Genomic DNA, 26,991 nt, shown 5'->3' on the forward strand with positions numbered 1-26,991 from the left:
CCCTGAATTTCTACAGGATATTTCTCCTACCCTCTGGAGCACAAGACATCCGGAATGCTAGCCGCCTCTTCCTCATCGTGTCCACTCAGCATGAAGTTATATATGTAATGGGTGAATGTGATGTCCTGTGGGACACCTGGAAATCTAGATGTCTTTAGACTATATGATGACAGAGAGTGGGAATCTTAATCCTGTAAATGAGTATTATTCACCCCATGTGAATGTGAATAGTTTCTGATGTTCTATTTTAATTGGAATGGAAAGACCATGCTTGCCAAATCAATGGCTGAAGATCTTGTACCTGAGGGCTTATTAGTTGACTCAAGCAAGGATACCCCACCCAGCACAATAACCGTGATCAGGGATACTACTTGATTGAGTCTGTGGCAGTCTATAGTCATTCTCTAGGATCCATTAAGTTTCAGCATGTACCGGATTGGGGAATTAAATGATGATGTGAAAGAACCACCATCCCTGCATCTTTTAGGTGCTCAATGGGGGCACTAAGCTCTGCCACACCCCTCCCCTACATACAATATGGTTTTCTTGCCTAGTATCTTGGCCATTGGGTGGGCGTGATGTGGGCTCAGTGAGCAGAGGAGTCCAAAGAAAGATTTCTTGGACTCTCAAGGTCTGACAGTAGTGTTCTTTGATTTAGATAATAGTGTGGAATAGCATGGGGACAGGACCCATGGGCAGGAAGAGCTGCTGCCGGCATGGGGACAGGACCCATGGGCAGGAAGAGCTGCTGCCGGCACGGGGACAGGACCCATGGGCAGGAAGAGCTGCTGCGTGGGGACAGCACCCATGGGCAGGAAGAGCTGCTGCGTGGGGACAGGACCCATGGGCAGGAAGAGCTGCTGCGTGGGGACAGCACCCATGGGCAGGAAGAGCTGCTGCGTGGGGACAGGACCCATGGGCAGGAAGAGCTGCTGCGTGGGGACAGGACCCATGGGCAGGAAGAGCTGCTGCGTGGGGACAGCACCCATGGGCAGGAAGAGCTGCTGCGTGGGGACAGGACCCATGGGCAGGAAGAGCTGCTGCGTGGGGACAGCACCCATGGGCAGGAAGAGCTGCTGCGTGGGGACAGGACCCATGGGCAGGAAGAGCTGCTGCCGGCACGGGGACAGGACACTTGGGGAGGAAGAGCTGCTGCAAACATGGATTGTGAGTAGGGACAAATTTAAGGCACAGGTATGTGAGTTATCTCTTTACAAGACAAAGGAAAGAATATGTAAGAAAAGTTGTTAAAATGGTATCAGTGCAGGTGGGGCCTGACTATGGGGTGGTCCAATAACTCTTAGATAAGAATCCAACCGGCTTAAGTAAATGGCTAAAGCCACCACCTTAAATATTATTTTTAGCTAAAGACAAAGGAGGATGTTGGGGGAGGAGGGAAAGTGGATCACGGGAGATTACCACGCAAGTACAGTAAACAAGATACAGATGAAGTCCTTGCCTTAGGCATTGATTAAGAGTTTCTAGAGATCAGGTCATCCCCCGTTCTTCCTGGTACAGAAAGAGAGAAATTAAGACATTCCCAGAAAAACAAAAACTAAGACAGGTTTTCACTAGTATATGTGCACTACAAGAAATGCTAAAAGGAGTCCTTCTGGCTGGAATGAAATAGACAGTAACCTAAACCCAAAGGAAGAAATAAAAAACACTAGTCAATGTAACCACATAGATAAATTTAAGAGTCAGTACTAAGGTACTTATGGTTTGTAAAGCCTCTTTTCATATGACTTAAAATAAAGCAATAATTATAACTGATATTAATGGACACAAAATGTAAAATGATGCAATTTTTCACAAAAATGAAATAAAGGGAGGTAGAGCTATAGAGGAGCAAAGATTTCGGATGCTATTGCAACTGAGTTGATATGAAAACAAACTAGAATGTTGTAAATTGAGATATTAAGTTAATCCCCAAAGGAGTCAGTAAAAACTAATTGGAAAATATACAGGCATAACTCATTTTATTGTGCTTCATTGTCTTGCACTTTGTAGATGTTGCCTTTTGTGCAAATTGAAAGTTTGTGCAACCCTGCATCGAGCAAGTCTGTTGGCACCATTCTTCCAACTGTTTTTCATTACTTTGTGCCTCACTGTCACATTTTGGTACTTCTTGCAATATTTCACAATTTTCCTTACTATTCTATTTGTTATTGTGATCTGTGACTAGTGATATTTGATGTCACTACTATAATTGTTTGGGGGTGCCTTGAATAGCTCCCAGATAAGATGGTGAGTTTAACCATTAAATGAGTGTTCTGATTGCTCCACGGACCAGCTGTTCCCATATCTGTCTGCTTCTTGGCTTCCCACTTCCCTGAGACACAACAATATGGAAATAAGGCCAATTGATGACCCTGCAATGACCTCTAAGTGTCCAAGTGAAAAAAAAAGAGTCTCACATCTCTCACTTTAACTCAAAAGCTACAAATGATTAAGCTTAGTGAGGAAGGCATGTCAAAAACTGAGATAGGCTGAAAGCTAGGCCTCTTGCACCAAATAGTTAGCCAAGCAGAGAATGCAAAGGAAAAGTTCTTGGAGGAAATGAAAAGTGCTACTCAAGTGAACCCATGAACGACAAGAAAGTGAAGCACCCTTACTGCTAATATGGAGAAAGTTTTAGTGGTCTGGATAGAAGGTCAATCCACCCACAACATTCCCTTAAGCCAAAGCCTAATCCAGACCAAGACTCTAACTTTCTTCAATCCTATGAAGGCTGAGAGAGGTGAGGAAGCTGCAAAAGAAAAACTTGAAGCTAGCAGAGGTTGGTTCCTCAGGTGTAAGGAAAGAAGCCTTCGCTATAACAGAAAAGTGCAAGGGGAAGTAGCAAACACTGATGTAGAAGCTGCAGCAAGCTGTCCAGAAGATGTAACTAAAATAATTAATGAAAGCGGCTACACTAAACAACAGATTTTCAATGTAGATGAAACAACCTTATATTGGAAGAAGATGCCACCTAGGACTTTCATAGCTAGAGAGGAGAAGTCAGTGTCTGGCTTCAAAGCGTCAAAAGACAGGCTGACCCTCTAGTTAGGTGCTCACGACACTGCTGACTTTACAATCAAGCCAATGTTCATTTACCATTCCAAAAAGCCCAGGGCCCTTAAGAATTATGCTAAATCTCCTTTGTCTGTGCTCTCTAAATATAATAACAAAGACTGGATGAAAGCACATCTGTTTTCAATGTGGTTTACTGAATATTTGAAGCTACTGCTTAGAAAAAAAGATTGCTTTCAAAATATTGCTTTCTGTGGACAATGCACCTGGTCACCCGAGAGCTGTCATGGACATGTACAATGAGATTGAGGTTATTTTCTGGCCTGATAACACAAGACCCATTCTGCAGCCAACGAATCAAGGAGTAATTGTGCCTTTCAAGTCTTATTAGTTAATAAATACATTTCGTAAGGCTATTGCTGCCATACACAATGATTCCTCTGATGGATCTCTGCAAAGTAAATTGAAAATCTTCTGGAAAGGATTCACCATTCTAGATGTCATTTAAAAACATTCATGATTCATGGGAAGAGATCAAAATGCCATAGAAAGAGTTTGGGAGAATTTGATTCCAAACCTCATGGATTACTTTAAGGGGTTCAAGACAGCGGAGGAAGTAACTGCAGAAGAGGTGGAAATAGCAAGGGAACTAGAATTAGAAGGGGAACCTGAAGAAGTGGCTCAACTGCCGCAATCTCATAAGAAAACTTTGATGGATCGGAAGAAGCTTCTTATGAACAAGCAGAGAAAGTGGTTTCTTGAGCTGGAATCTGCTCTTGGTGAAGATGCTATGAATATTGTTTAAATGACAACCAGAGATTTAGAGTATTACATCAATTTAGTTAATATAGCAGCACAGAGTTTGACAGGATTGCTTCCAATTTTGAAAGGAGTCCTATTGTGAGTAAAATGCGATCAAACAGCATTGCATGCTGCAGAGAAATAGTGTGAAAGGAAGAGTCAATTGAGGAGGCAAACTTCACTGTTGCTTTATCTTAAGAAATGGCCACAGTCACCCCAACCTTCAGCAACCCCACCCTGATCAACATTGAAGCAAGACCCACCACCAGCAAAAAAAGATGACTCCCTCAAGGCTCAGATGATGGGAAGCATCTTTTAGCAATAAAGAATTTTTTAATTAAGGTATGTACAATGTTTTTCTAGACTTCATGTTGTTGCGTACTTACTAGAGAAGAGTATAATGTAAGCATAACTTTTATATGCACTGGGAAAAGAAAAAATTTGTGTGACTGGCTTTATTGTGATATTCGCTTTATTATGCTTATCTGGACCGAAACCCACAATATCTCTGACGTATGCCTGTATGGTAAAAGAAATAAGAAGGGGAATAAAATGGTATCCTAAACATATTTCACATGAAAGGATGTATAATGAAATAATTGAGCATCAAAAAGATTCAAGACATGTAGAAGATAAGTAGCAAAATGGCAGAAGTCTATCCATCCTTATGAGATATTATACTAAATATAAATATAAACTATATTACATTAAATATATAAACAAATATTACATTATATAAAATATTAAACTCTGCAATTAAAATACAAAGATCAGTAGAGTAGACAAAAATACGTGATGCCACTGCACACTATCTATAAGAGACTCACTTTATAACCAGAGATGCAAATAGATTGAAAGTGAAAGCACAGAACAAGATGTTCTGTGCGAACAGTTACCAAAAGGGATCTGGCATTGCTATACAAATATCAGACAAAATAGAGCTTAAGACAGAAAGTGTTACAATAGACTGAGAAGGAGATTATCTAATGATAAAACGGTCAACTCACCAGGAACATAAAACAATTATAAACATTCATACGCCTATCAACAGAGTCTCACAATATATGAAGCAGAAACTCACAGGACTAAGGGCAGAAATAGACAGTTCCAAAATAATAGTGGGAGACTTCAATATACCACTTTCAATGCAGCAGGGAACGCCTAGACAGAAGATTGGCAAGGAAATAAAAGACTTGAAAAACACTATAAGCCAACTAGACCAAGCGGACATATATAGCACACTCTATACAACAAAAACAGAAGACACATTCTTCTCAAGTGTACATGGGACATTCTCCAAGGTATCCCATATGCTGGGTTACAGAACAAGTCTTTAAAAAATCTAAAAAGTGTGAAAGCATACAAAGTATGCGGCCCGTGGCGCAACGGTTAAGTGCGCATGTTCCGCCTTTGGCGGCCCGGGATTCCCCCGTTTGGATCCGGGTGCAGACATGGCACTGCTTGGCACGCCATGCTGTGGTAGGCGTCCCACATACAAAGTAGAGGGAGATGGGCACGGATGTTAGCTCAGGGCCAGCCTTCCTCAGCAAAAAGAAGAGGATTGGCAGCAGTTAGCTCAGGGCTAATCTTCCTCACAAAAAAACAAAAAAGAAAAAGAAAATGTTACAATGGTAGTCGGAAGTTCTAGCATAGCTCTGTTGATAATTAATAGAATAAGCTGAAAAATCAGTAAAGATATATATTTGAACAGCAGAACTAATCAATTTGACCTAGCTCACAAATATAGGACACTACACTAACAGCTGCAGATTATACAATCTTTACAAGAAGACATGGAACATTTACCAGCATAGACCATACACTGGGCCCTAAAACAAGTTTTAATAAATTGCCAAGTATTAAAATAATATAGAGAATATTCTCTGATCGCAATGTAGAAATGAGTGACAAATAGATCATTAGAAATTTCAAAACACTTTGAAACTAAACAACAAACTTCCAAAGTACACATGAGGCAAAGGAAAAACTCACAAGGGCAGTTAGACAGTGAGTTCAGGGATGGGTGGACTGTAGATAACATAAGAGGATTGATGTCACCTGCAGAAGCATGGGTACTCAGGGGAGATGCTTGTTGTTGGGCTGGCACTCAGAAGTGGGTTTATTCAAGTTATTTGGGGCCTGATGAGCTGATTTTCAGAAGCAAGGAGCTAGGAAAGATTTGGTGATTTGCAAAAGTTTGTTCACTGAAGCAAGTGTCATTGATCAATTGAGCAAGTTTAGAACCAGTTCTGGTGGCTACCTGTTACCATGGGTACAGAACAATAAGCCTGCTGCTAAGTTTGTGGGAACATATTTATACTCAATATGAAAAACTCAATTTCTATCGACTAACCAACGAATCAGAAAATAAGACTTTTAAATGCTAATTACAATAGCATCAAAAAACATCAAATACTAAGGGACACATTTAATGGAAGATTTGAGGACCTCTGACTTAAAAACTATGAAACGTTGCTAGGAAAAATTAAAGAAGATCTAAATAAGTGGAAAGGTAAACCGTGTTTATGAATTCAAGGATTCAATATTATTAAGATGCCAATTCTCCCCAAACTGACTTATTGAGCCAATTCAATCCACGTGAAAATTTCAGCAGGGTTTTTTGTAAACATTTAAAAGCTGATTCTAAAACTTATGTGGAAATCCAAAGGACATTGAAAACTATTGGAGGAATTACACTACCAGATATTGTCACTTCCCATAACAGTATCTTGACTCTTACCTTATTATTCACAAAAATTAATTTAGGACTATCATAAACCTAAACATGAAAACTAAACTATACAGTTTCCAGAAGAAAACGTAGGAGACTATTTTCATGATATGAGGATAGGCAGAGGTTTCTGAGAGAGGATACGAAAGACACCAATCAGAAAAGGAAAAAAGCTGATAAATTGGACTTCATCCAAATTAAAAACTTCTGTTCCTCAAGAGACACTATTACAAAGACAAGAAGACAAGCCACAGACTGGGAGAAAACATTCGCAATATGTATGCCTGACAAAGGAATTGTGTCAGGAATACATAAGAATTCACACACCTCAATGATAAAAAGACAAAAACCTCATTAAAAATGGACAAAAGACTTGATCAAGCACTTTACAAATGAAGCTGTCCAAATAGCCAATAAGCACATGAAAGGATGCTCAGTATAGTCAGCCATCAGGGAAACGTGACTAAAACCACAGTGAATACCATTACACACCCACCAAAAGGGCTAAAAATAAAAAATAAAGCAACTAAGTACATCACTTATTGGCAAAGAGGCAGAGCGTTCATTGCTGGGAGGAGTTAAACTGGTAAAACCATTTTGTAAACCTGGGCGCAGGCATCCAGGAGTGGTTTCTCTTGTGCTGGCTGAGCCTCAGCCTTAGGCAGACGCTGTGTCCCTGGGTCATGGAGAGGGGGCTTTCTCAGTGGTTCTGCCCCTCCCCAGCAGTAAAAGATCTCTAAGGACCAGGACCCAGGATGGTCTCCTGTTCTTCTCCCAGGGACAGAGTGTTTCTAAATGTTCCTCTTTCCATACCCTCAAGAGGTCATCCCCATGGCTCCAAGGGAGGCAGATTTGCTGCCCTTTTCCTTAAAGTTTAGGGATTTCGTTCCTTAAGGGAGAAGCATCTGAGCAGGGCTTCCTGCCTGCACCCCTGAAGCAGGCTTTCTCTGGTCTTACTACGTGATCCCCATCTTTCTCAGGAGCCCCTGATGGACGTCCATGGAGAAGAGTCTATGTAAACTGCCCCTGTGCGTCTGTGACTCCGAGGACTTTATACTCTCATACAAGCCCACACTTGCCCTTTAGCACTTGATTAAGAATTTTAGGGTAATTCTACTCACACCAATGGTGACCCCATCTTCCACCTGTAGCAGACGGTGAGTCAGCATCCACACCCCATCTGTGCTCCAAAGTGACTGTCTTCCTGAGACCTCAGGGTAATCGTACACCTGCAACCTCAGCTCTTTGAATGGTTCAGGAAAAGTCACGATTTTGTGGATATTCCAGTGTTTCCTTGCTGTTAGGGTGGGAGCGTCACTCCCTAGAGCTTTCTACAGGCAGCAGAAGCCAGAAGTCACCCGAGGGATTCTGAAAGAGGCAGTTTTAGGGTAACACTTCAGGGACTCACGCTAAGGCGGTCACTACTTGGACCTTGAGTGGTCCAGGCTACAGAAGGGGCTCAGACAAGTTGTTGGAAGAGACAGCCTCAGCGAGTGGCCTGCGAGGATACTGTGTATGTCGACGAAAGAAGTGTAGACCTGTGTAAAGGTCATTAATGGCCACACAAGGTGCCACAGGGTCACCACAGCACCTCCTCCTCTCCCTCACTCAAGGCACATTATCAGTCTATGCCACTTCGGTCTCTACGTTTGGCTCCACATGGAAGAGAGGGACACTGCACTCTGGTAACACACAGCCTGTTGTTGCAAGTTGTTGTGGGAACAGAGACATGGAGCAGATTCAGAGTGTGTGTCAGCAACTCCCAGGGCCCAGCCTGCTGGACTCAGCTTGTCCAGAGGCCAAGCCAGACCCAGCAGAGGCAACTTCCTGTCAATGGAGCCCTCTGTCTTCATCTTTCCCTCTCTAAGGATGATGGTTTAATCTCCTGTCCAAGACACAGACTCTGACTTAGTGTCCAAAAGAATATTTATTCCCAAAATTGAGGCCACAGATACAGAAGTTCCCCCTCTTTGGCTTCTGCCCACTCTCACCAGAGAATTCCCCAGCCTCCACAATAAGAACCTACTGGGATCCAGAAACATCTTCTATAGAATACGGCTGTCCTGGTTCCTCCAGGGCCCCTGAGGCTGGCTGGTCCATCCATTCACAATTCAATGTGTTCTGTCTGGAGTGGCTTCTCCACTGCCTCGGCCAGGAGCTTGGTCCAGAAAGCCACCTCCTTGTCTTTCAGCTTCTGGGCTGCCTGGGTGGGGACGCCAATCTGCAGGTACCCTTCCTTCTGGTCGTACACTGGCCAATGGGGCAGCCCCTCCCCATTGGGGTTCCTGGGAACAGAAGCAAATACAAATTCCCCAAAGTTACCGTGTGATTCCAACAACCTTCTGAGATTTTCAGGGACCTCTGGTGTCATCTCTGCCAAGAGGCTTGTAAGAGACAGGGAGCTCACCATCCCCTAGGCAGCCTGTCCATTTTTAGAAAGCTCCTATGTCGGAGGTCACAGGGCCAGGAATTTGACCGTCAAATATTAGAAGCTACGCCTTTCTACTAGACATGCCCTACCCCTTCCCAACCCTGCTCCCACTTTGCCGCCAAGCTCACCCATTCCGAGCAAAGTTGGCCCAGAATTTCATCACCATCTTGCTGAGTTTGATCTCTTCTTCTGAGGCACCCTCTGTGGCAAGGAGACAAAAAGCCTTTGCTACTCAAAGTGTGGTTCATGGGGCCCCAGCAGCAGCATCGCTTGAAAGCTTGTTAGAAATTCAGAATCTGAGCCCTTACTCCAGACCCACTGAGTCAGAAGATGCATTTTAAGAAGTTTCTGGGTAATTTATGTGGAAATCAAGGTTGAGAGTCACTGATGTAGAACTCAGCAAAGGGCTGTCGTCAATCCATGAGCAGGTTGCCTTCAGGGACACAACGCCACCCTCCCCCGCCCCCCCCAGGGTTTGGCAGACTAGAGCAACCCAGCCTTCCAGGCTTGCGCTCCATTGGGTCTTTTCAAATCTCCTTCACCCACTCACATATGCACAGAATCTGAAAAATGATGGAGCTGTAATGGCCCTAGGGAGTCACCCAACCAGGAAATGCCCAGAGGCTCTGGTGTGTTACAAACTGGTCCGAGGGAGGTACAAGTTATCTGTAACTCTTGATAGTTAAGGTATTGAAGACATTGGTGAAAAGTTTTCTTTAAAATATTACATTCCTAAATATTTGAAGTTTAATAAGGCATGAGTTTTAGATAGATAGATAGATAGATAGCTGGATAGATAGACAGACAGACACATGTTAGCCCTGATTCAAGGTCAACACAAATTCTAACTTTACTCTCACTCATTCTGACATGTTTTTCTGAGTCGTGGCATTCTAGCCGTTGAGCAGACGCCAGCAGGTAATCCACCACCTGCCATATTGATGCCCAGGTCTGTATTCTTTAGTTGACATGGAGGAGAGCACATGCATGTACATTCTCCATCATGCATCATAGAGCAAGAGAAAGGTTGAGAACATTTCTAGTTCAACTCTCTTATGGTGAATTCTGGAAACTAAGGCCTGGAGAGAAAGAAGACCTTTCCCAAGTATATCAAACCAAAATTTGAACCCAGATCTTATAAGTCCAAGTTTGTAGTAACCAAACAGCCATCACCTTTGATAAGCGGGACCCCGAAGACTGAGTAGACGTCATCCCCGTGGTCCCCTATCACGGTCTTGGGTTTCATGTCTGATGAGAAGCTTGGGCGATACTGAAACTCATACATGTAGGTGGGGGCTCCAGCATCTGAGAAGACATGGATTAACGCACAGTTCATTTGACCTGATGCACACCTTGATGGTATCAAGTTCTCCAGGGGTTCTGAGCACTCAGGGAATTGGTGGCACCCCTGGATCCTAAGTAGGCAACAACAGCAATATTAATAACAGCTGTCCATTGTGAGTGTCAACTGTGCACTGGACACACGCGGCCCTACACAAAAACCCTGGTTATCAGCATAATAGAGACATAATTTGGAAAAGTTCTGTGATTTGCTTAAGAGTGCGTAAATGGTGGCCATGGGGCTGGATGTGATCCATGCATTTGTTGAATGAATGAATAAATGAATGAAGATTGAATGGATGAATGAATGTTGAAACTCTGGGTATATCTGTGCAAAATAACTATTATGGGGGCACCAGGTCAATTCACATTAACCACTTTGCCTACTGATGCATTCCTACTTGAGAACCCTATATACATAGAGTTTACACATAGTCTAAGAGAGACTATGTGTAAAGAGAGACCTAGTAATCAAAAATATGCAAATTGAAAGAGCATGATGTTCTTTTTGTTTTGTTTTGTTTTGTTTTGGTGAGGAGCGGCTTACGAAACTGGCAGCATTATTTGTGTGTTTTAAACTGACTGTCCCAAGTGAGAGAGTTAGGAAACCTGCCTCCTATACACTGCAAACCAGTGTTGCAGTCTATATGGAGAACTTTCAAATGCTCCTACAGTCCAGTCGAGTAATTTCCCTTCTAAAATCCAATCCTAAGATAATTCTTAGACACTTGGATAAAGATTTGTGCACGTAAGGTTGAGCATAATGTTTTTGTAGCACAAAAATATGAGGAGCCACCCTAAATATCCAATAGGACAGGAATACTAAAGTCAATTTTGATCCATGAAATAATGGAGGTTTTCCATGAGTTTTTATGGACAGTTAGGAAATGCCTACAACATAGTGTTCCAGGAACAAATATACATATATACAATTAATTTTTAAACTATATATAAGACATGGAAATGTTATTAGAAGAAAATATATCAAAAATTTATAGCTAGAAGGAGGACTTATGAGTTATCCCTCATTTCTACTTTATGCGTTCCCATATTTTCAAAACTTTCTACAGCTGTAAGATACTATATTTTATTATATATTAATTTTATATTCAGAAACATTCTTTTTTAACAAAAGGAGTATGAGACAAACACGAACATGAAAGAATAATATTGATAAAATTTGTGTCCTCCTGGCAAAAGACCCTGAACTCACTGTCATGAGATATCAGATAAAAACACAAGTCCAGTACGGCTGGACCAGCAGACCGTGCAGCCAGGGATATCACAAAGCAGACACATAGAAAGATCCAAGAACAAGTTTATGAAAGAACAGATTTGACCCTCATGGTCCACTTGCTGAAGAGATTCATCAGGACCCAGGGCAGGAGGAAGCAGTAACTAACACCCGTGTGGTACTGTCCTGAGTGCTTGGGTACATAGTAGTTCAGCTATAGCTAATTTTTATCAGGCTTATAACATCCCAAATTTAAAACCCTCCCAACAAGGTTAGAGGGAGAGGTCTAGAGCAGAGAACCATTTCCTGGATAGCAGACTAGGTGAAGAGGGGCTCGTAGAAAAGGAAAGGTCCTGTGAGGACCTCAGAAAGCCACCCAGAAGGGACACCTCCTGTCTAGGTGACCTCACCCACCCTGATCCCACACCCCTTGGGTCAAAGTGGAAGGTCCTCTGGTAGCCCTAGCACACAGTGGGATGGACAAGGGCCAGCTGGAGATGTTGACATTCTCCAGTTCACCTGTCTTCTCACCACCCACTGTTCACTCCTCTTGACTTTCTTGGTCCGGGACAACCCTCTGGATCCTATGCTTAGCTTCAGTGTACCCCAAGCTCCACTGGTTAGCAAACTAGTTGACAGCTAGCTCGGACCTTGGAACCCTTCCAAGACATCTTCCCAAGATTTGAATTGTAGCCACCATTTCAGGTGAGGAGTCCCTGTAGCAGATGCTGTCGGTGCCTCACCACATCCCCTACTTCTGGAGATGCCACCCTGACTTCCATCTCCAGCATTGATAGCTATTTGCCGGAGGCCTTTGGACATCAGAGACCACTCTGCCCACATGTGCAGCAGGTCAAAGCACCAACCTGGGAACAGCCTTCAATCAGTGACTCATGAGAGTTCGAGGATAAATGCCCCAGTTTCTTACTGTTCGCACGAGGTAACCCTGAGAATATCTTCTGCAGGTTTCCCAGAGCTCCCCAGCTCCAGTGTCCACAGTTGACATTTGCTTGATAGGGAACCATGAATTGCCTTCCTTCCCCTTCCCGTGTCACTTCTCTACTCCTCTACTGGTGGATTCTGGGATTACCTCCCAAGTAAACTACTCGTGTTCAGATCCTTTTCTCAGAGCTTGCTTCTGATAGAACCAAAATAGCACCGTGTCCCACCCCTGGCCATGTGGAATTGATCACAGAGGGCTGACCCTTGGCAGTTTCCACATATCTGTCGATGCTGAGGGGTGAGCAGGACAAACTGAGAAGCTGGGGGGGTCAGTGGCCCTTTGCTGTGCAACCTCTGGGACTCACCTCTGTGGAGACGGGCCACAGTCACAGATGGGACACCAAACATCACATCTCCAATCAAATCCAAGAAGAGGTCTTTCTTTTTGACAGGGTCATCGGTCCCACCCAAATACTTCTCAGTGGCCGCAGGAGTCAGTTCCTCAGGAATGTTCTGAAATGGATCAAGAGTGACAGTGACCACCAACCCCTGGCAAATGACACAGCTTCTCTTCTTGCATTAATGGTGAACCTCTCCAGCCCTGTGCAACCACCCCTTACTTCACGAGGCAGGTGGGAAAGGTAGTAAAATGGGGGTAGAACCCTCTGGCAACAGTCTTCCTTCTGCCATTTAATAGTCTGTGATTTGGGGCAAGCCCCTCTTCTTTGGTCTCAGCCAATTCCTGTGATTCCCTAGACTCTTACAACAATGGGGTAGGACTTCCACAAGAGAGACGTGGCTGTCTTCTGGTCCAGCTTGCCTTCAGAGAGCGGGTAACCCATCAACTGTTAAAACAATGGTAAAGCAGTTGTGAATCATTGAGAATTAGCAAGAAGAACCAAGCTGATCAACCAACCAAACCAATGCAGGCTGACGGTCACCTTGTCACGTCTTGATGGGCATGGGTCTTTCATAAGCTGGGCAAATTCAGTACATCAAAAGGACTTATTCGACCCAGAAACTCAAGGAGTGCAAAAAGGAGAAAGTAAATGTTAAAAGAAGCTGTCCCAGTCCTTTGCAGTTTGTATGTGTATATATACATCAGGCTACAGTCCTCACAACGGTCATTGAGACAGAGTGAGAGTGTAGAAGTGGAGGGCTCTAGGCAGAGGACAGAGAGCTCACAAATACCCTCCCTGGCTCAGCTGACAGGGGAAGCCCAGAATCCTGCCGTTATGGCTTTGGTCCTTCAGTGTAACCCCGAAATTGTTCTGATGTGAGAACTGCAGAACTCTGCACGTAATGACTCCATCCAAACCTCTGCTGTAACGGACTTGATCAAACTCTATCAAGGCTTCTAGCAGCTCAAGGCCCTGTCTTTAGAATGACCCTGTCCCCTTTAAAACTCCTGCCTGAGAAAGCTCCCTGCATCCAGGGCAATTTAACCTTTATTCCAGCCACACCTGCTGATGGGTAGGTAGGTCCCTGAACCCCCTGTTAGAGCAGCTACTTTAGAAAGCTTGCAATTGCAAATCCTTCCTGTGCCCTTTGAGATGTAAATCTATCACCCAAACAGTTTCCTTAAGGACCTGAGAGCCATCTCTTTGAAATGCAGATTTCAGGGGATGACTCTTGCTCTCTCTAATTCCCTGTGATGGGAGAAAGACCTAAGTACACTGGACACCTTGTTAGAACTTATACCAATGCCCCTTGTTACAAAGAGAGGAGAGCTTGTTTCTCCCCTGGGTAGGCACCAATTAACTAATCCTGGCAGCCTAGGCAAGTGCAAACTCCCACTCCCACCCCGTAGCCTTTCCCTGAGCACAGGGACCCTTTAAATAGACTCCAAACTTGAGTTTCAGGGACTTGAACTCAGTTCACACTGGACTCTTTTCCCTACTGCGGTGGTATAAATGAATAAAACCTGTCCTCATCATGTCAACTAGTATGCGCTTTGTTTATCTTTGGCAGAAGGGAAAGCTCTTCCTAGCTTGTAGAAGTCATTTTAAGTCAAGAGGAAGCAAGTTCCTCTGAATCTTTGCAGTTGGATGACCAGGAGCGTGTGTGGGGTTTACGGAGAAACCATGAAGGCGCCAGGCCCAAGGGGAGAGGCTGTAGGGCCGCGGCTTCACACTCCTTCACCCCCGAGCTCCTTTCCTTTCCAGGCCTCAGTTTTCTCATCTGCCCAGTGATTGTTTCTACAGGCCTCCCAGCATGGACATTTCAGGATTCTTGGATTGGAACACAATCAGAGAGTGTCTGGGGAGAGGGAACCTCAGGGCCACACACCCAGGTGAGAATTGGGCCCTCCAGAGGTTGCCAAGGAAATGTCAACTTGTGTGAAGGGGACAGCTGTCCTGGACCCCGGAGGGGCTCCACAGGAGGAGGAGATCCTGTGACCTGAGTTGGGAGAGGTGATGTGAAGGGCAGGGGAGGTGAGTCTAAGAGACCAGCACATTCTCACCGTTGGAAGAATCCAGCCAAACTCTTGCTTGTTGAATCCGACGATGTAGGGAACAGTGTTGAACGTCTTTTCAGCCAGAATCTCCTCAGGCATCTTTGGCAGCAGCACTCCATCAACCACAGTGGGCAGGAAGGGATGGCTCTGGGAAGAGGGAGCACAGTGTCTGTGCTTCGTCTCTCAAGGAAACACCTGCCTCCGCATCTCCACCTGTCTGAGCGCAAGGCCAGCACCACAGAGCTGCGTGCTCACGGCAGACACCACAGAACTCAAGATCCTAACGAAGGAGGCTAAGTCTGTATGACTCCGGAGGGCAGAACTTCGACCAGGGGCTAGAGATGGTAAGGTGATGGGGGCAAGTCAATCACAAATGGGAATATATATGCATATATATCCATATTTACATATATTTGTGTGTATAGATTGAAATGTTGAGATGTATGTACACACGCATATTTACGTATATTTCAATTTGAAGTGTATGTCTATCTATGGGTATCTCTCTCTCTACAGTCAGTCTTCATTATTCCTGGTAGTTTAGGTCTGTAAGTCACTGTGCACCCTGAATTAGTGAACATTGAGCCAGGTTCTCAGGTTGGTTCTCCCGGGGGAAGTACAGGGTCAGGTTCCTGCGAGCCTCTGGTCACATTTTCACCCACCCTGGTTTACAAGTGTTTAAAAACATCTGATGTAATACACATCTATTAGACACGATTAGTTATCGGTAGCTGCTATTGATAATAAAGCACCAGTATAGAAGGGCTCCACATTTCCCAGGCCCTGGGTAATGTGACTGCAGTTTCCTTGGCCTCCAGCATCATCACAGTGCCACATAAGACCGTTTTTTATCCATCGTCATCTCATGAAAGCACAAATGCAGCTGTTTTTACACAGCTTCATCACACGCTATGGATGTTACTCTAGCCTTTCCAGAGGGGTCTCACGGCAAATTTCCTCCTCCTTTTTCTGGATGGGCTGCAGGGTTGATCCATTAACACTGAACACACAGCCGGCAGCACTGTGACCCACGCCTGAACGAAGCTCATCAAACACACGGACTTTCTCCCATGTTGGGCACATCATGGCATTATTGTGCTTAGGAACACTAGACAGCCCCTCAGCACTATCCTTGGGACCATTTTAAAGAGAGAAACCACCAACAGAAAGCAGAAAAATCTGAAAAATGTGGCACTAATTAGACTGTGAAAAGGGCACTTCTTAATAGTATGATAGATGAAACAAGAAGACATAGTGTTGCCTTGTTGGATCTCAGATGGGAACGTACGTGTCATCACTTGACTCACACTTTCTGCCCCTCTGTGCATGTCCGTGAATGACCACAAAAGTGCCCCGAGTATTGATTTTGGGTAACAAATACATTTCAGTGAATAGGTGAGTTCACAAATACAGAATTCACGATCAATGACAACTGACTGTAGCTATGTACCTGTATTTAAACATGAGCTATTCTTGATAAGTGATTTGCTTGAAGGAGGCAGTGAGCTCCCGAACGCTCAAGGTGCTGAAACTGAGACTTGGCTCCCTATCCGAGAGAAGCAGCAGGAGTAAAAGAATCAGGGATGAGCTCATGTTGTGTTGAAAAATGTATTAATATTAGGTTTCACTTTTGATGAAAAATATTTACACGATCACAGATTCAGCAGGGCCTCACTCACATATCACTGTCTAAGAAGCTGCTTCTGGGTACAGTTATGTTTCATAGTTGGTCACAGAAGTTGTTAAGAGCATGGGTATTGGAGCCAGACTATTGGGATTCGAAAGCTGCCTCTGCCACTAACTAGCTGGTAACTTGGGAAAGTGATTTCACCTGTTTGTGCCTCACTTTCCTCATTTGTAAGATGGGTTGTTGTGGGGCTTAAATGGCTGAACCCATGCAAAATGCTCAGCACAGTCTCTGGTATTTGGAAAGGGTTGGATAAACATTAGATATTATTCATGAGCAGCATTGTTACAGATCCCTTGCATAGACCCCACCCCCTTGTGCCATATTTCCAGCTCCACATACTATGTGTCATATTCCCCCTTGGATGGCAGGCGAAACTGGATAATCCCCAGGCTTTGAGACCCTGTGACTCCCAGGACCTGTGTCTGCTCCACAAGGGCCAATGAAGACCGGCCAGTTCTGGCTGCAGAGGAGAAGTTGTGTCAAGTGATCTGACTCAGCAGGACAAGGGCCCAAATCCCATAAGCCCAGCAATATGGCTGACAATAGGAACAGAGGATCAGGATGCCACCACTGATGTCTACAAAAGGCTGTGCGGTTCAGAAAGGGCTGCTGTGGGAAGCTGCCTAGAGGAGCAACTCCTTCTGTGAGGAAGACACACGGCAGCCCACATGAGGGAGGTGCCTCCCATCTGCAGTGGGCCTGGGGAATGAAGACTATTCCAAACAATGCGAATGGCATGAGCACAGTGACCGAGGTGTCAGTGTGTAGCACAAATCCCAGGAACCTCAGACCCCGGGAGCCCTGGGCTTGGAGGAAGGCTGTGGGGCGTGGACAGAGAGAGAGTACATGGTGCAGCACACTTTCTGCACCACGTCCGGCACAGAGCAGGGACTCAGATATGCTTTGAAAGATAACTCCATGCAGGTGAGCTGACTTGTCTGGTAAGGAGGGTCAGCCTTTTAAGAGGGGGTGACATGCCCTGACGTGGGTCCACAAGGGTAAGTCTGGCTGCCCTGTGGGGCATGGTAGTAGGACGGAGAGTAGAGGTGGAAGATAGGAAAGTCCAGGAGACAGACCATGAGGGCGTGATCCGGGAGGCATCCTGCGGGGCTGACAGACATGAACAACAGTGGGAATGGCAGTGATCACTGCTGTCCAGTATGGTTGCAGGTGGCTGCCCTGTGTAGGGCTCCTGCATCACCTGGCTCAAGTAAAAAACCCAGTGGCCTGATTCATCCCTTCTCTTCTTCTTTTGCTCCACATCCTGTCCACTAGCACATCCTGTGAGCTGTTACTTCAAAAATATTGAGGTGCCAAGCCCTTCTCAACACCCCCTCTGCAGTGGGCTTGTCCAAGCCGCCATGACCCCTTGCCTGGATTGCTGCAGCCCAGGGTCCCCCCAGCTGCTGTCCCTGCATCTGCTCTGCCCCTTCCCCACCTTCCATTTAGCACAGCCATCAACGAGCCCTTTGTAACATCCAAGGTCACTCACTCCCTCACTCCTCTGTTCAGAACCTTCCTAAGAATTTCTTGTGCATCCAGGAGGACGGAGGTGTCCTGAAGACTGAGATTCTTGGCTCCCTCACGGACAGCCCTGAAGATGGTGCAGCCTTCACAGCTAATCAACCCTGCAGCCTCGAGGAGAAGATCTGGGCTCCTCAATGAAGGCTCCAGAGAAACCCCTTACCCAGTTTTCTCCACCTTCCCATAGTGGAAATTTTAATCCAGGCTTCTCCCTGGGGTCATTGTTGGGATCAGGAAATGTAAACCAGAAGAGGGTTAGCTGGGCCAAGGGGAAACAGATTTGATGACTGGGAGCACTGGGCTGGGAGTCAGGGGAACATGGTCCAGTCTTATGTACTCTTGGCTGTGTTATCCAGGCAGTCATGGTCCCTCTCTGGGCCTCAGCAATATGAACACAGGCAGTTACTATGAGTCCACAGGGAGAATTCTTTCATTCATATTTAAGTGGAGCTTAAAGCTATGGGTCCTGGGGCTGACCCTGTGGCCTTGTGCTTAAGTTCAGCACGCTCCACTTCCGCAGCTTGGGTGCATTTCCCCGGGCACAGACCAACAACACCCATGGCAGCCACGCTGCCGTGGTGATTCACATGCAAAGTGGGGGAAGATAGGCAACAGATGCTAGCTCAGGGTGAATCTTCCTAACCAAAAAAAGAAAGAAAAGAAAAGAAGAGAAAAAAAAGAAAACATCCGTCCTTACCTCTCTGGGGTCTCCATGGAAATCAAGGGTGAAAAATTTCTGTGAAGACAAAGGCAGAGGATGTAGGTGAGAAGGCTTCCTGGAGAAAAGCTGGACACCCTGGCTGCCCTGGGCATGAGCACAGGGTGCAGGTGTAGGATGGTGGAGGGGCTCTGGAGAGGACGTCTGTGGTGGCGCGTGCCCCGCCCTCCATCCATTTCCCATTCTTGTTCCCCCAGGAGACAACACCTTCTTTTCCCTTTGGGGGACCTCACTCTTCCCCACTCTCAGCCCACGATTGCAGGCATCTACATGTGACCTGGGGTGCCCCATCTCCCTGACCAGAGATTAGTCCAGGGATGGGCACCATGCCATGTCAGTTCAATAGTGTTTACCCCAAATATTTTCTGGAATTATTGGGAAACAACGATTTGAAGCAGATAGGATGCAAGTCTAGAGGGCTATTGCTGTCTTTAACTTCCCTTGGGGACAGAGAGATTTTTAACAATATCATATGTGAATCTGCATCTAGCGGCACCTGTAGTCCCCTGCTCCTGAACTGTAGTTTAGTTTTCAGGTAGTTACCTAAGAGTCTGTCACAACACATTCCTTCTTCTGTTCAAGACACTTTGAGATGAGTTTTCCCATCTTGCGTTTGAAAGTCCTGACTCATACAAGCTCTTGGAAATTCACCCCACCCTACACTTCACTTGTGTTGTGTGTTCACCAAGATTGCACAGACTGGAATGTCACACTGTAACTAACAGGTTCTGACCAGTATGCAGCAAGTGATCAGTTTAGTCCCTCTATTATGGGTTGTAGCCATAACAGCCAGGGGTGTGTGGGGGGTGTGTATGTGTGTGTGTGTTTTGAGAAGAGTGGATAATGAGGGAAGCACTACCATATGATCTCAGAAAATCTCAGAAAGATGACATGGGCTCTTAGGTTCTCCGGGTTTTCTCAAAGTCACCAACTCTCCCTGTAAACACTAGTTCCTCTTGTGTGACATGCAGGAGGCTGAAATGAATTTTCCTCCTTCCAGGCATCAGAATAAGACAGTCGGGCTTTTATTCTTTGAACCATTGGTCACCTTAGTTGAGCCTGTGAAACCAGGATCAAAGCCCCAAGGCCACAGTGAACTCAAGCTATGAAAATAGAGCAGCATCAAGTGCTAGAGGCCTGTCCTGGGGCTCCGAGTAGTATCCTCAGGAGCCCAGGGTCCAGACAGAGTGCTCAGGGCTTCAAGATCCTCCTAGGTTCACATTCACACCCTCCCCCCACAAAGAGAAGAGTTCCTGTTTGTTCCAGATGCTGTATTCTCTGGGTGTCTATCCCTGTGATGACACACTGCCATAGCCATCCATCAATCCTCAAATCTCACCTTCTGTGTGAAGCATCCCTGCTGACTATTATAAGTGTTTCTCCTTTCTATAATCCCATCACACTTAGCCCATGAAGCATATGGTGTGTTTCTCCTCGGACAGTTCTTTTTGAACAGGGACTGCATTCGATTCATGTCTGCATCAGCCTCCCTGTTAACCGCCCATACACCTAGCATGAATGAGTGGATGGTGGATGGATGGACAGATGGATGGATGGCTGGATGGAGTTGGTCAACACATGTAGTATGGGTGAATTGGATGGACAAATGAATGTGTAGATGATAGCTAGCATATAGGACATGGATGGATCCTTGTCCTTAGAAGGATGAAGGATGGAGTGAATATACAGTTGCTGGATGATGCATGGATGGTTGTTAATAGATGAATGAAATTTGTAGAAGAATGGATATTAGATTGATGAAAGGAGATCGATGAATTGGATTGATTGGTAGATAAATGGATAATAAGATGATGAAAGGATGGATGAATGGATGATGCTTGGTTGAATGGACAAGTGAGTGGATACATAGTTATCCTAGAACACAACTGAGACAGAGTCTCTGAAAATCTAGAAAACTCAGCCACCACTGGGTAATAATTGAGGTAGTTTCTAAATTAGCCAAGACAAGTTGTGACAACCTTCTTGAAAATCTTTGTTCTTAATAATCTCATCCCTAATATTCAGGATGGTAGTTACCTCTGGGAATATGTCATGTTTCAATTTTTACTTTCTTAAACATATATCTGCAAACTAGAATGGAAACACAGTAAGTTATGATAGAGCAAGGGGATTATTACACAATTGTTTATTATGCTATTTTTTGACTTTGCTAACGTTTCTGATATATCATGCCAAAAAACTCCAGAAATTCGCCATTCACATCCAGACGCTGACATTGCTCTTGAGAGGTGAGAAAGTGCCCCAACTAGATTTTCCGGGGTGAGGGTACAGTTGAAATGGTCAAGCCTGAGGCCAAGTTTACAGGGTGGGGGGCTTGGAGAGCCATGAGAATAGATACACCTACCATCTTCAGTGACGTCTCCAGGAGCTCGTCTTCTGTCTTCTGGCGCAGGCAGTCAACAATGACAGCCGAGGTCGTGGTTTTACACCCAGCTAAGATGGCAATTTGCTGTAGAGATCATGGGCAATAACAGAATTCAAGAGTGATATACCTTCCCTTGTTCAATAAAGAGCGGTTCCATCCCAACCTCAATTTCTAAAGGAAGCAGGGGTTGCAGAAAATACTCTGGACCAGTGGGTGTGGGTCCTCGTCCCAGTTATGCCACTTACTCAGCCTCTGTGTCTGATAACTTATCTCTGTTCTAACAGGCACAACGATCTCAGAGCTGAATATCTAAGGAGAGGCAGCAGGAGTGAGGCTAAGAGCATCAAGTCCAGAATCACTCTGTCCTGTTTCACATCTTGGCTCATCCACTTACTAGCCATTTGGATTCAGACAAGTAACTTACAAAGTGACCAGAGGAGAAGATGCAGATGGAGAGGAGGCAGGCTCCATGATGGTGGGGCCATGGAGAGTGTGCACAGCTCCCCAGAGCCTAGTACAGTGTCCGACACAGAATCAGTGCTCAGGATGTATTTGTTGAATAAATAGAAAGATACAGGGGCTGGCCCAGTGGCATGGTGGTTCAGTTCACATGCTCCACTTCAGTGGCCCAGAGTTTGAAGTTTCAGATCCCAGGCACAGACCTACACGCTACTCATCAAGCCATGCTGTGGTGGTGTCTCACATACAAAATAGAGGAAGGTTGCCACGAATGTTAGCTCAGGGCCAATCTTCCACACCAAGAAATAGTACAGGGAGAAGTAGAGGAGAGAGAGAAAGAGTAAGAAAAAGAGTCTTAGATTCCCTTCATTTTGTCAATTTCTAGTGTCGATTTAATAGCAAAATCCAGCCCCATCTCTGCCAACTCTGTTTCCTGGAAATGACTTCTCCCTTCTCAACTTCAGCCTGGTCAAGTGGGCTTCTGTTGTTTATGTACAGAGAATTCTGAAAAGCATCCTCAAAAATTTTAAAAATTCTTGGTGTCTTCCTTTCCTTTCCTCCTCCTCACCAGCCCCTTTAAGTCTGACTGCTGCCCCCATTGCTCCATGAAACCAGCTCTCACAGCCCTACATAAACGCCCCACATCACCGACTCCAGCAGGCTTTTCTCAGCTGAGCCTCCAGTGGCTCACTCTTCCTTAGCTTCCTAACAGTCTGCAGATAAAGACAAAGTCCTCACCAGGGTCCTGTGCAGCACAGCCCCCGCAATGTCCCCATCCTCAGCTCACTCCAGGTTCCCTCTGCTCCTTGTGTTCTGGTCACATCAGCCTTTCTCGTTCTCTCTCACTTGAGATACTTCCTCCTACTGCAGAACGTTTGCACATGCTATTACCTCTTTCTAGAATATGCTTTTCTCACCAAGTAAATTACTGTACCTTCTTCTTATCCCAACTCACTAGCCATTTTTTCAGAAACACTTTCTTGATGACCTCCCCTACTCAAGGGACTAACTGCGATTTTAGATTCTGTTGTGACATCACATACCTCTGCTTTATTGCTCTTGTCAATGCTGACATTTTATAAGTTTATAATTTGTGTGATTATGTAATCATTAACCTGTCTCCTCCATGAGAACGGAAGTTTCATGAGGTTTCTAGACATCTGGCTAGATCAAAATTATTTGTTGAGTAAGTGAGTGAATCAATGAATGAATTCTCCAGGAAGCACCCCCAGGCACCGGTCCTCAGGGAGGAGCCACATCAGGCCCACATGCTGCAGGTGGGTTCACCAGAACTCAGACCCTGAGAGGCAAAACACACAGTGACAGTCCACTGCCAGTGGCATGGTGGGACTGGCCCAACACCCCACCTTGGCTCACTTTGGGAAGCGTGGTCTGTGGACAGTGCTCTGAGCTGACAGTCCAGTATCATGAGCTTGAGTCCCAGCACTGTCCCATCACTCTCCGACCTTAACCAGCTGCTTCCACTCTCTGCCCCAGGTTGCTCAGCTGGATAACTGGGAGGTTGGGTGATGTGTCTCCTTGCCTTTCCCACTCAGCCATTCTCACTTCTGTGATGCTTTGAGGGTGTCAGCTGGATTCCATAGCAGAAAGGCCCCTGAAGACTCCATGAGAGCAGAGCAAAGGGTGCAAGGAAGATCTAGTGTGAGACTCACCTGAGCTTCAGCCTTCGAGTCCTTCTTGACCAGGCAAGTAGTGAGGGCCACGCCACTCTCAGAGATGGCCCGGTGGAAGAGGTTCTTGGCCAGTGGAGATAACACCTGGGAGGGAAGCGGAGAGGAACAACGTTCATGCTTGGGGAGGGGTCTGTAAGAACTGTGTCTATCGACAGCTCTCCCCTGACCCCTTCCCCTGGAACCCTGGCATGCAGTGCACATTACAGCTTCTTACTTGCCCTGGCCTGTTCCCCAGACTGACCCTGGGACCTGGCTTCTCCCGGAAAACCTCCCTCCGCTGGAGGCAGCCAGGAGCACAGAGTGAGGGACAGAACAGGAAATGTGTGGCATGTGTTGATTATAACAATCAAAGTATCCGAATGATGCTTAGCAATTCCTTGCAATACTTTAAGACACAGTACTGATTGTGTATTTGCATTGCTCAGAACATATACTAGGAAAGATAATCATGGAGGCACACAACGATTACTAAGAATTCTCTTTTGTTTAAAAGGGTGAAAATTGGAAATAATCCAAGGATCCAACATTATGACTTGGGTAAATAAGCTATTTTTCATTGTTACCATGGAATACTATGTGACTTTAAAAAATAAAATTTTATAAGTGTACTTCATGGTTAGGGAAATGTTGATGGTGCATTGGAACGTTAAGAAGATCTTTTTGTTTAAGCAAATCCTGGATAGGTAGATAGATAGATAGACAGATAGAAAGATAGACAGAGAGACAGATGGATGATAGATGTTAGATAGATAGATAGGGTGAGTCATGTTAAAAGTCGTGTCCTATGTCTCAAAATGTCCACCCTGAGTTTCCCTGTATAATGGGATTACGGAGGACTCTTCTATAGGGTTATCTGTACTTTTCTTTTTTCACCTCTTTAGATGATATAAAACCATTGCCAACGGAGTATCAACTATGAAACGAAAACATGTTTTAAAAATATACTAATAGAGCTGACCCTCTGCTGCACTCTGAGGCAGCTGAAGGATTCCTCACCCCTCCTAGCATCTTCCAATCTGGTTTTCCATCCTTAATTCCCTCGTGTCTCCCTCAGCCCCACCCTATCAGTAAGATATCCCAAGCTCCCAGGTCGTGTCCATGTCGCACATTCCCTGTCCCATTCCTCCCCATCCCACCTTCTGACCCCTCCTCATTCTTACGTACTTCCCTCAGCACAGGTGCATCTATCAGTCCAGAGACTGCTGCCCACCCTCTTGGGCATGGACAAGACATAAGACAACCTCAGAAGATGCCGCGGACCTGTTCTTAGTGCTCATGCCCCCCTGATATGTAGATCAACCTTCAAAAGTGGAGGTTGTTACAATAATCTAGGTCGGCTTGGTTCAAGCCAAACCACAACACTCTGCCCATCTCTCAGGGTTGATTTCCCTTGTTCATAAATGATGCCTACCCCTACTTCCAAGAGAAGTGAAGGGAGTCCTAATGGCAAAATGATCGGGAAGAAGAGGGAGGGCTCAACCAAGTGAGAGAGGGGAATGTCATTTCTGCACCTGCAGCTGGAGATTCTTATGGGCCCAGCATACTAAGCTGAGTCTGAGCTTCCTGGGGGCGAAGGACAGTGTGGTCATTAGCTCTCCACCATCTGATACTCTGCAGAGTGGAGTCAGTCTTGAATCCATATCTTGTAAATAAAGGGGCCCATGGCTAGATTGGCTGGTCTCTGACAGGTCCCATCAGGAGCCACATCAGACCAGGAACACTTACAAGAACAGAGACACTTTCACCTCCTGCTGACTCTCCAAAGATGGTCACGGAGCTTGGGTCTCCTCCAAAGTTGGCAATGTTTTCCTGGACCCAGCGCAGTGCGGCCACCTGGTCCAAGTGACCCCAGTTTCCTGGGCTGTGTTCGTCCCCTGTGCTGTGAGTAAGAGAACAGGCTGGAGGAGAAGCAGAAACATTATGGCAAGTCTCTCAGGACCACAGATGGGGCTGGGGACTCTAGGTGAGCCTTCTGGAATAAGATGAGGCTTCCACTGCCCTGATGCAGGGGTCTCCACGTGCCTTCCACTTCTGTAGCATTGTTCTGTTGTGGGCTCTACATTCCTTCATGTGGCTTCTATTTATAGAGCATCAGCTATGTGCAAAGACTGTTCTAAGAGCCAGGAGCACATCTGAGAGCAAAATAGGCAAACCTCTGACTACACAGAGCTCACATTATGGATCATAAACAAATAAAGAGATAGATATAGAATATGATGTCAGGTACTGAAAGTGCTTTCAGGAGAAATAAAATCTGGTAAGAGAAAGGCAGGGGTGGGGCAGTGGGCTCCTATCTCAGATCACACGACACATCTCTTTGGTGCTGTGGCATTTGAGTAGAAACCTGAATGAGTCTGCACACAGCCTTGCAAGTATCCAAAGAAGGGAATTCCAGGTGGAAAAAGACCGGCAAGTGCCAAGGGCCCAGAGTCCAGCGAACAAAGTGCGAATGTAAGACATGCAGCTATAGAGGGCCCTGTGGGCCTTGGTGAGGACATCAATGTCATTGTCAGGAGGGAAGTCACTGCAGGGGAAGGACATCACTCCATTTATGTCTTACATGGTCACTCTGGATACTGTGCAGATCAGACAGGGTATAAAGTAGCAGGATCATAGAAGTGGCCGTTGTTACAGTACTCCAGGTAAGAGATACAGAAGGCTTTGATTGGGGTTGGCGGAATGATGGCAGTGAGAAATGCTCGGATATTGAGTGAATCTTAAAGGTGGAACCAAGACGATTTGCTGATCGACTGGATGTGGGAAGTGAGGAAAAGATCAGAGTCGAGGCTGACCACAAGGTTTTGTGTGTGTGTGTGAGGAAGACAGGCCTTAACTTAACATCTATTGCCAATGTTCCTCCTGTTTATTCTCCCCAAAGCACCCCAGTATATATGTGTTTATCCTAGTTGTAGGTTCTTCCAGCTCCTCCATGTGGGGCACCAGCTCATCATGGCTTGATAAGCGGTGCTAGGTCCACACCCAGGATCCAAACCAGCAAACCCCGGGCTGCCAAAGAAGAGCACATGAACTCAGTCACTCGGCCATAGGGCAGGCCCAAACCACAAGGCATTTATCCTCAGCATCCAGAAGAATGGAGCTGCCAGCAGCTGAGCAGGAGATGCTGTGGGGAAAGTAAGAGTGTTTTGGGGGTAGGGGCACGAGAGTGAAGGGTTTAGTTTGTCCCTTTAAGTGGGAGGTGCCCTTAGACATCTAGTGGAGACAGCAGGAGGTAGAAGGAGGTAGTTAGTGATGTGCATCTGGGTTTCAAAGAAGACTTTGGGGCTAAAAACAGGGAGCTGTGGAAGTGCCCCCTGAGGTCACTCGGGACAGCAGTGGACATGGAGAGGGAGACACACGCAGAGGCCCGAGGACAGGGAGGAGGAGGTCCGGTGAAGAGGCAGAGGAGGAGCAGTCCATGAGGTCGGAGGCGGCCCGGAGCCGACAGAGGCAGCATTTCAAAAAGGTGTGAACCATCATGTGTGGATGCTGCCAAGACTATGTGTGGATATTTGCCAAGGTAGGGTCAAGAGCTGGTGGGTCATTGGTGACCTCGACCAGAACAGTCTGGTG

At 45.7% G+C, this 26,991-nt stretch overlaps 1 protein-coding gene across 1 annotated transcript in view; it reads right to left on the minus strand.

Moving 5' to 3' along the window:
• Positions 1-8,452: 8,452 nt before the first annotated feature.
• Positions 8,453-26,991, minus strand: part of LOC106782960 (liver carboxylesterase-like) — a 37,434-nt gene continuing 18,895 nt past the window's right edge. Inside the window, exons 5-14 of the mRNA XM_023637017.2 lie at positions 25,147-25,300; positions 23,401-23,505; positions 21,248-21,352; positions 18,862-18,900; positions 14,957-15,097; positions 13,257-13,337; positions 12,858-13,005; positions 10,149-10,280; positions 9,104-9,176; positions 8,453-8,829 (exon numbers count right to left, since the gene is read on the minus strand). Of these exons, the coding sequence (XP_023492785.2) occupies positions 8,649-8,829; positions 9,104-9,176; positions 10,149-10,280; positions 12,858-13,005; positions 13,257-13,337; positions 14,957-15,097; positions 18,862-18,900; positions 21,248-21,352; positions 23,401-23,505; positions 25,147-25,300 (1,159 nt within the window). The 3' untranslated portion in view covers positions 8,453-8,648. The remainder of the gene's footprint in view (positions 8,830-9,103; positions 9,177-10,148; positions 10,281-12,857; positions 13,006-13,256; positions 13,338-14,956; positions 15,098-18,861; positions 18,901-21,247; positions 21,353-23,400; positions 23,506-25,146; positions 25,301-26,991) is intronic.

The sequence above is a fragment of the Equus caballus genome, chromosome 3 (genome assembly GCF_041296265.1).
Source record: "Equus caballus isolate H_3958 breed thoroughbred chromosome 3, TB-T2T, whole genome shotgun sequence".
Taxonomy (NCBI): Eukaryota; Metazoa; Chordata; class Mammalia; order Perissodactyla; family Equidae; genus Equus; species Equus caballus.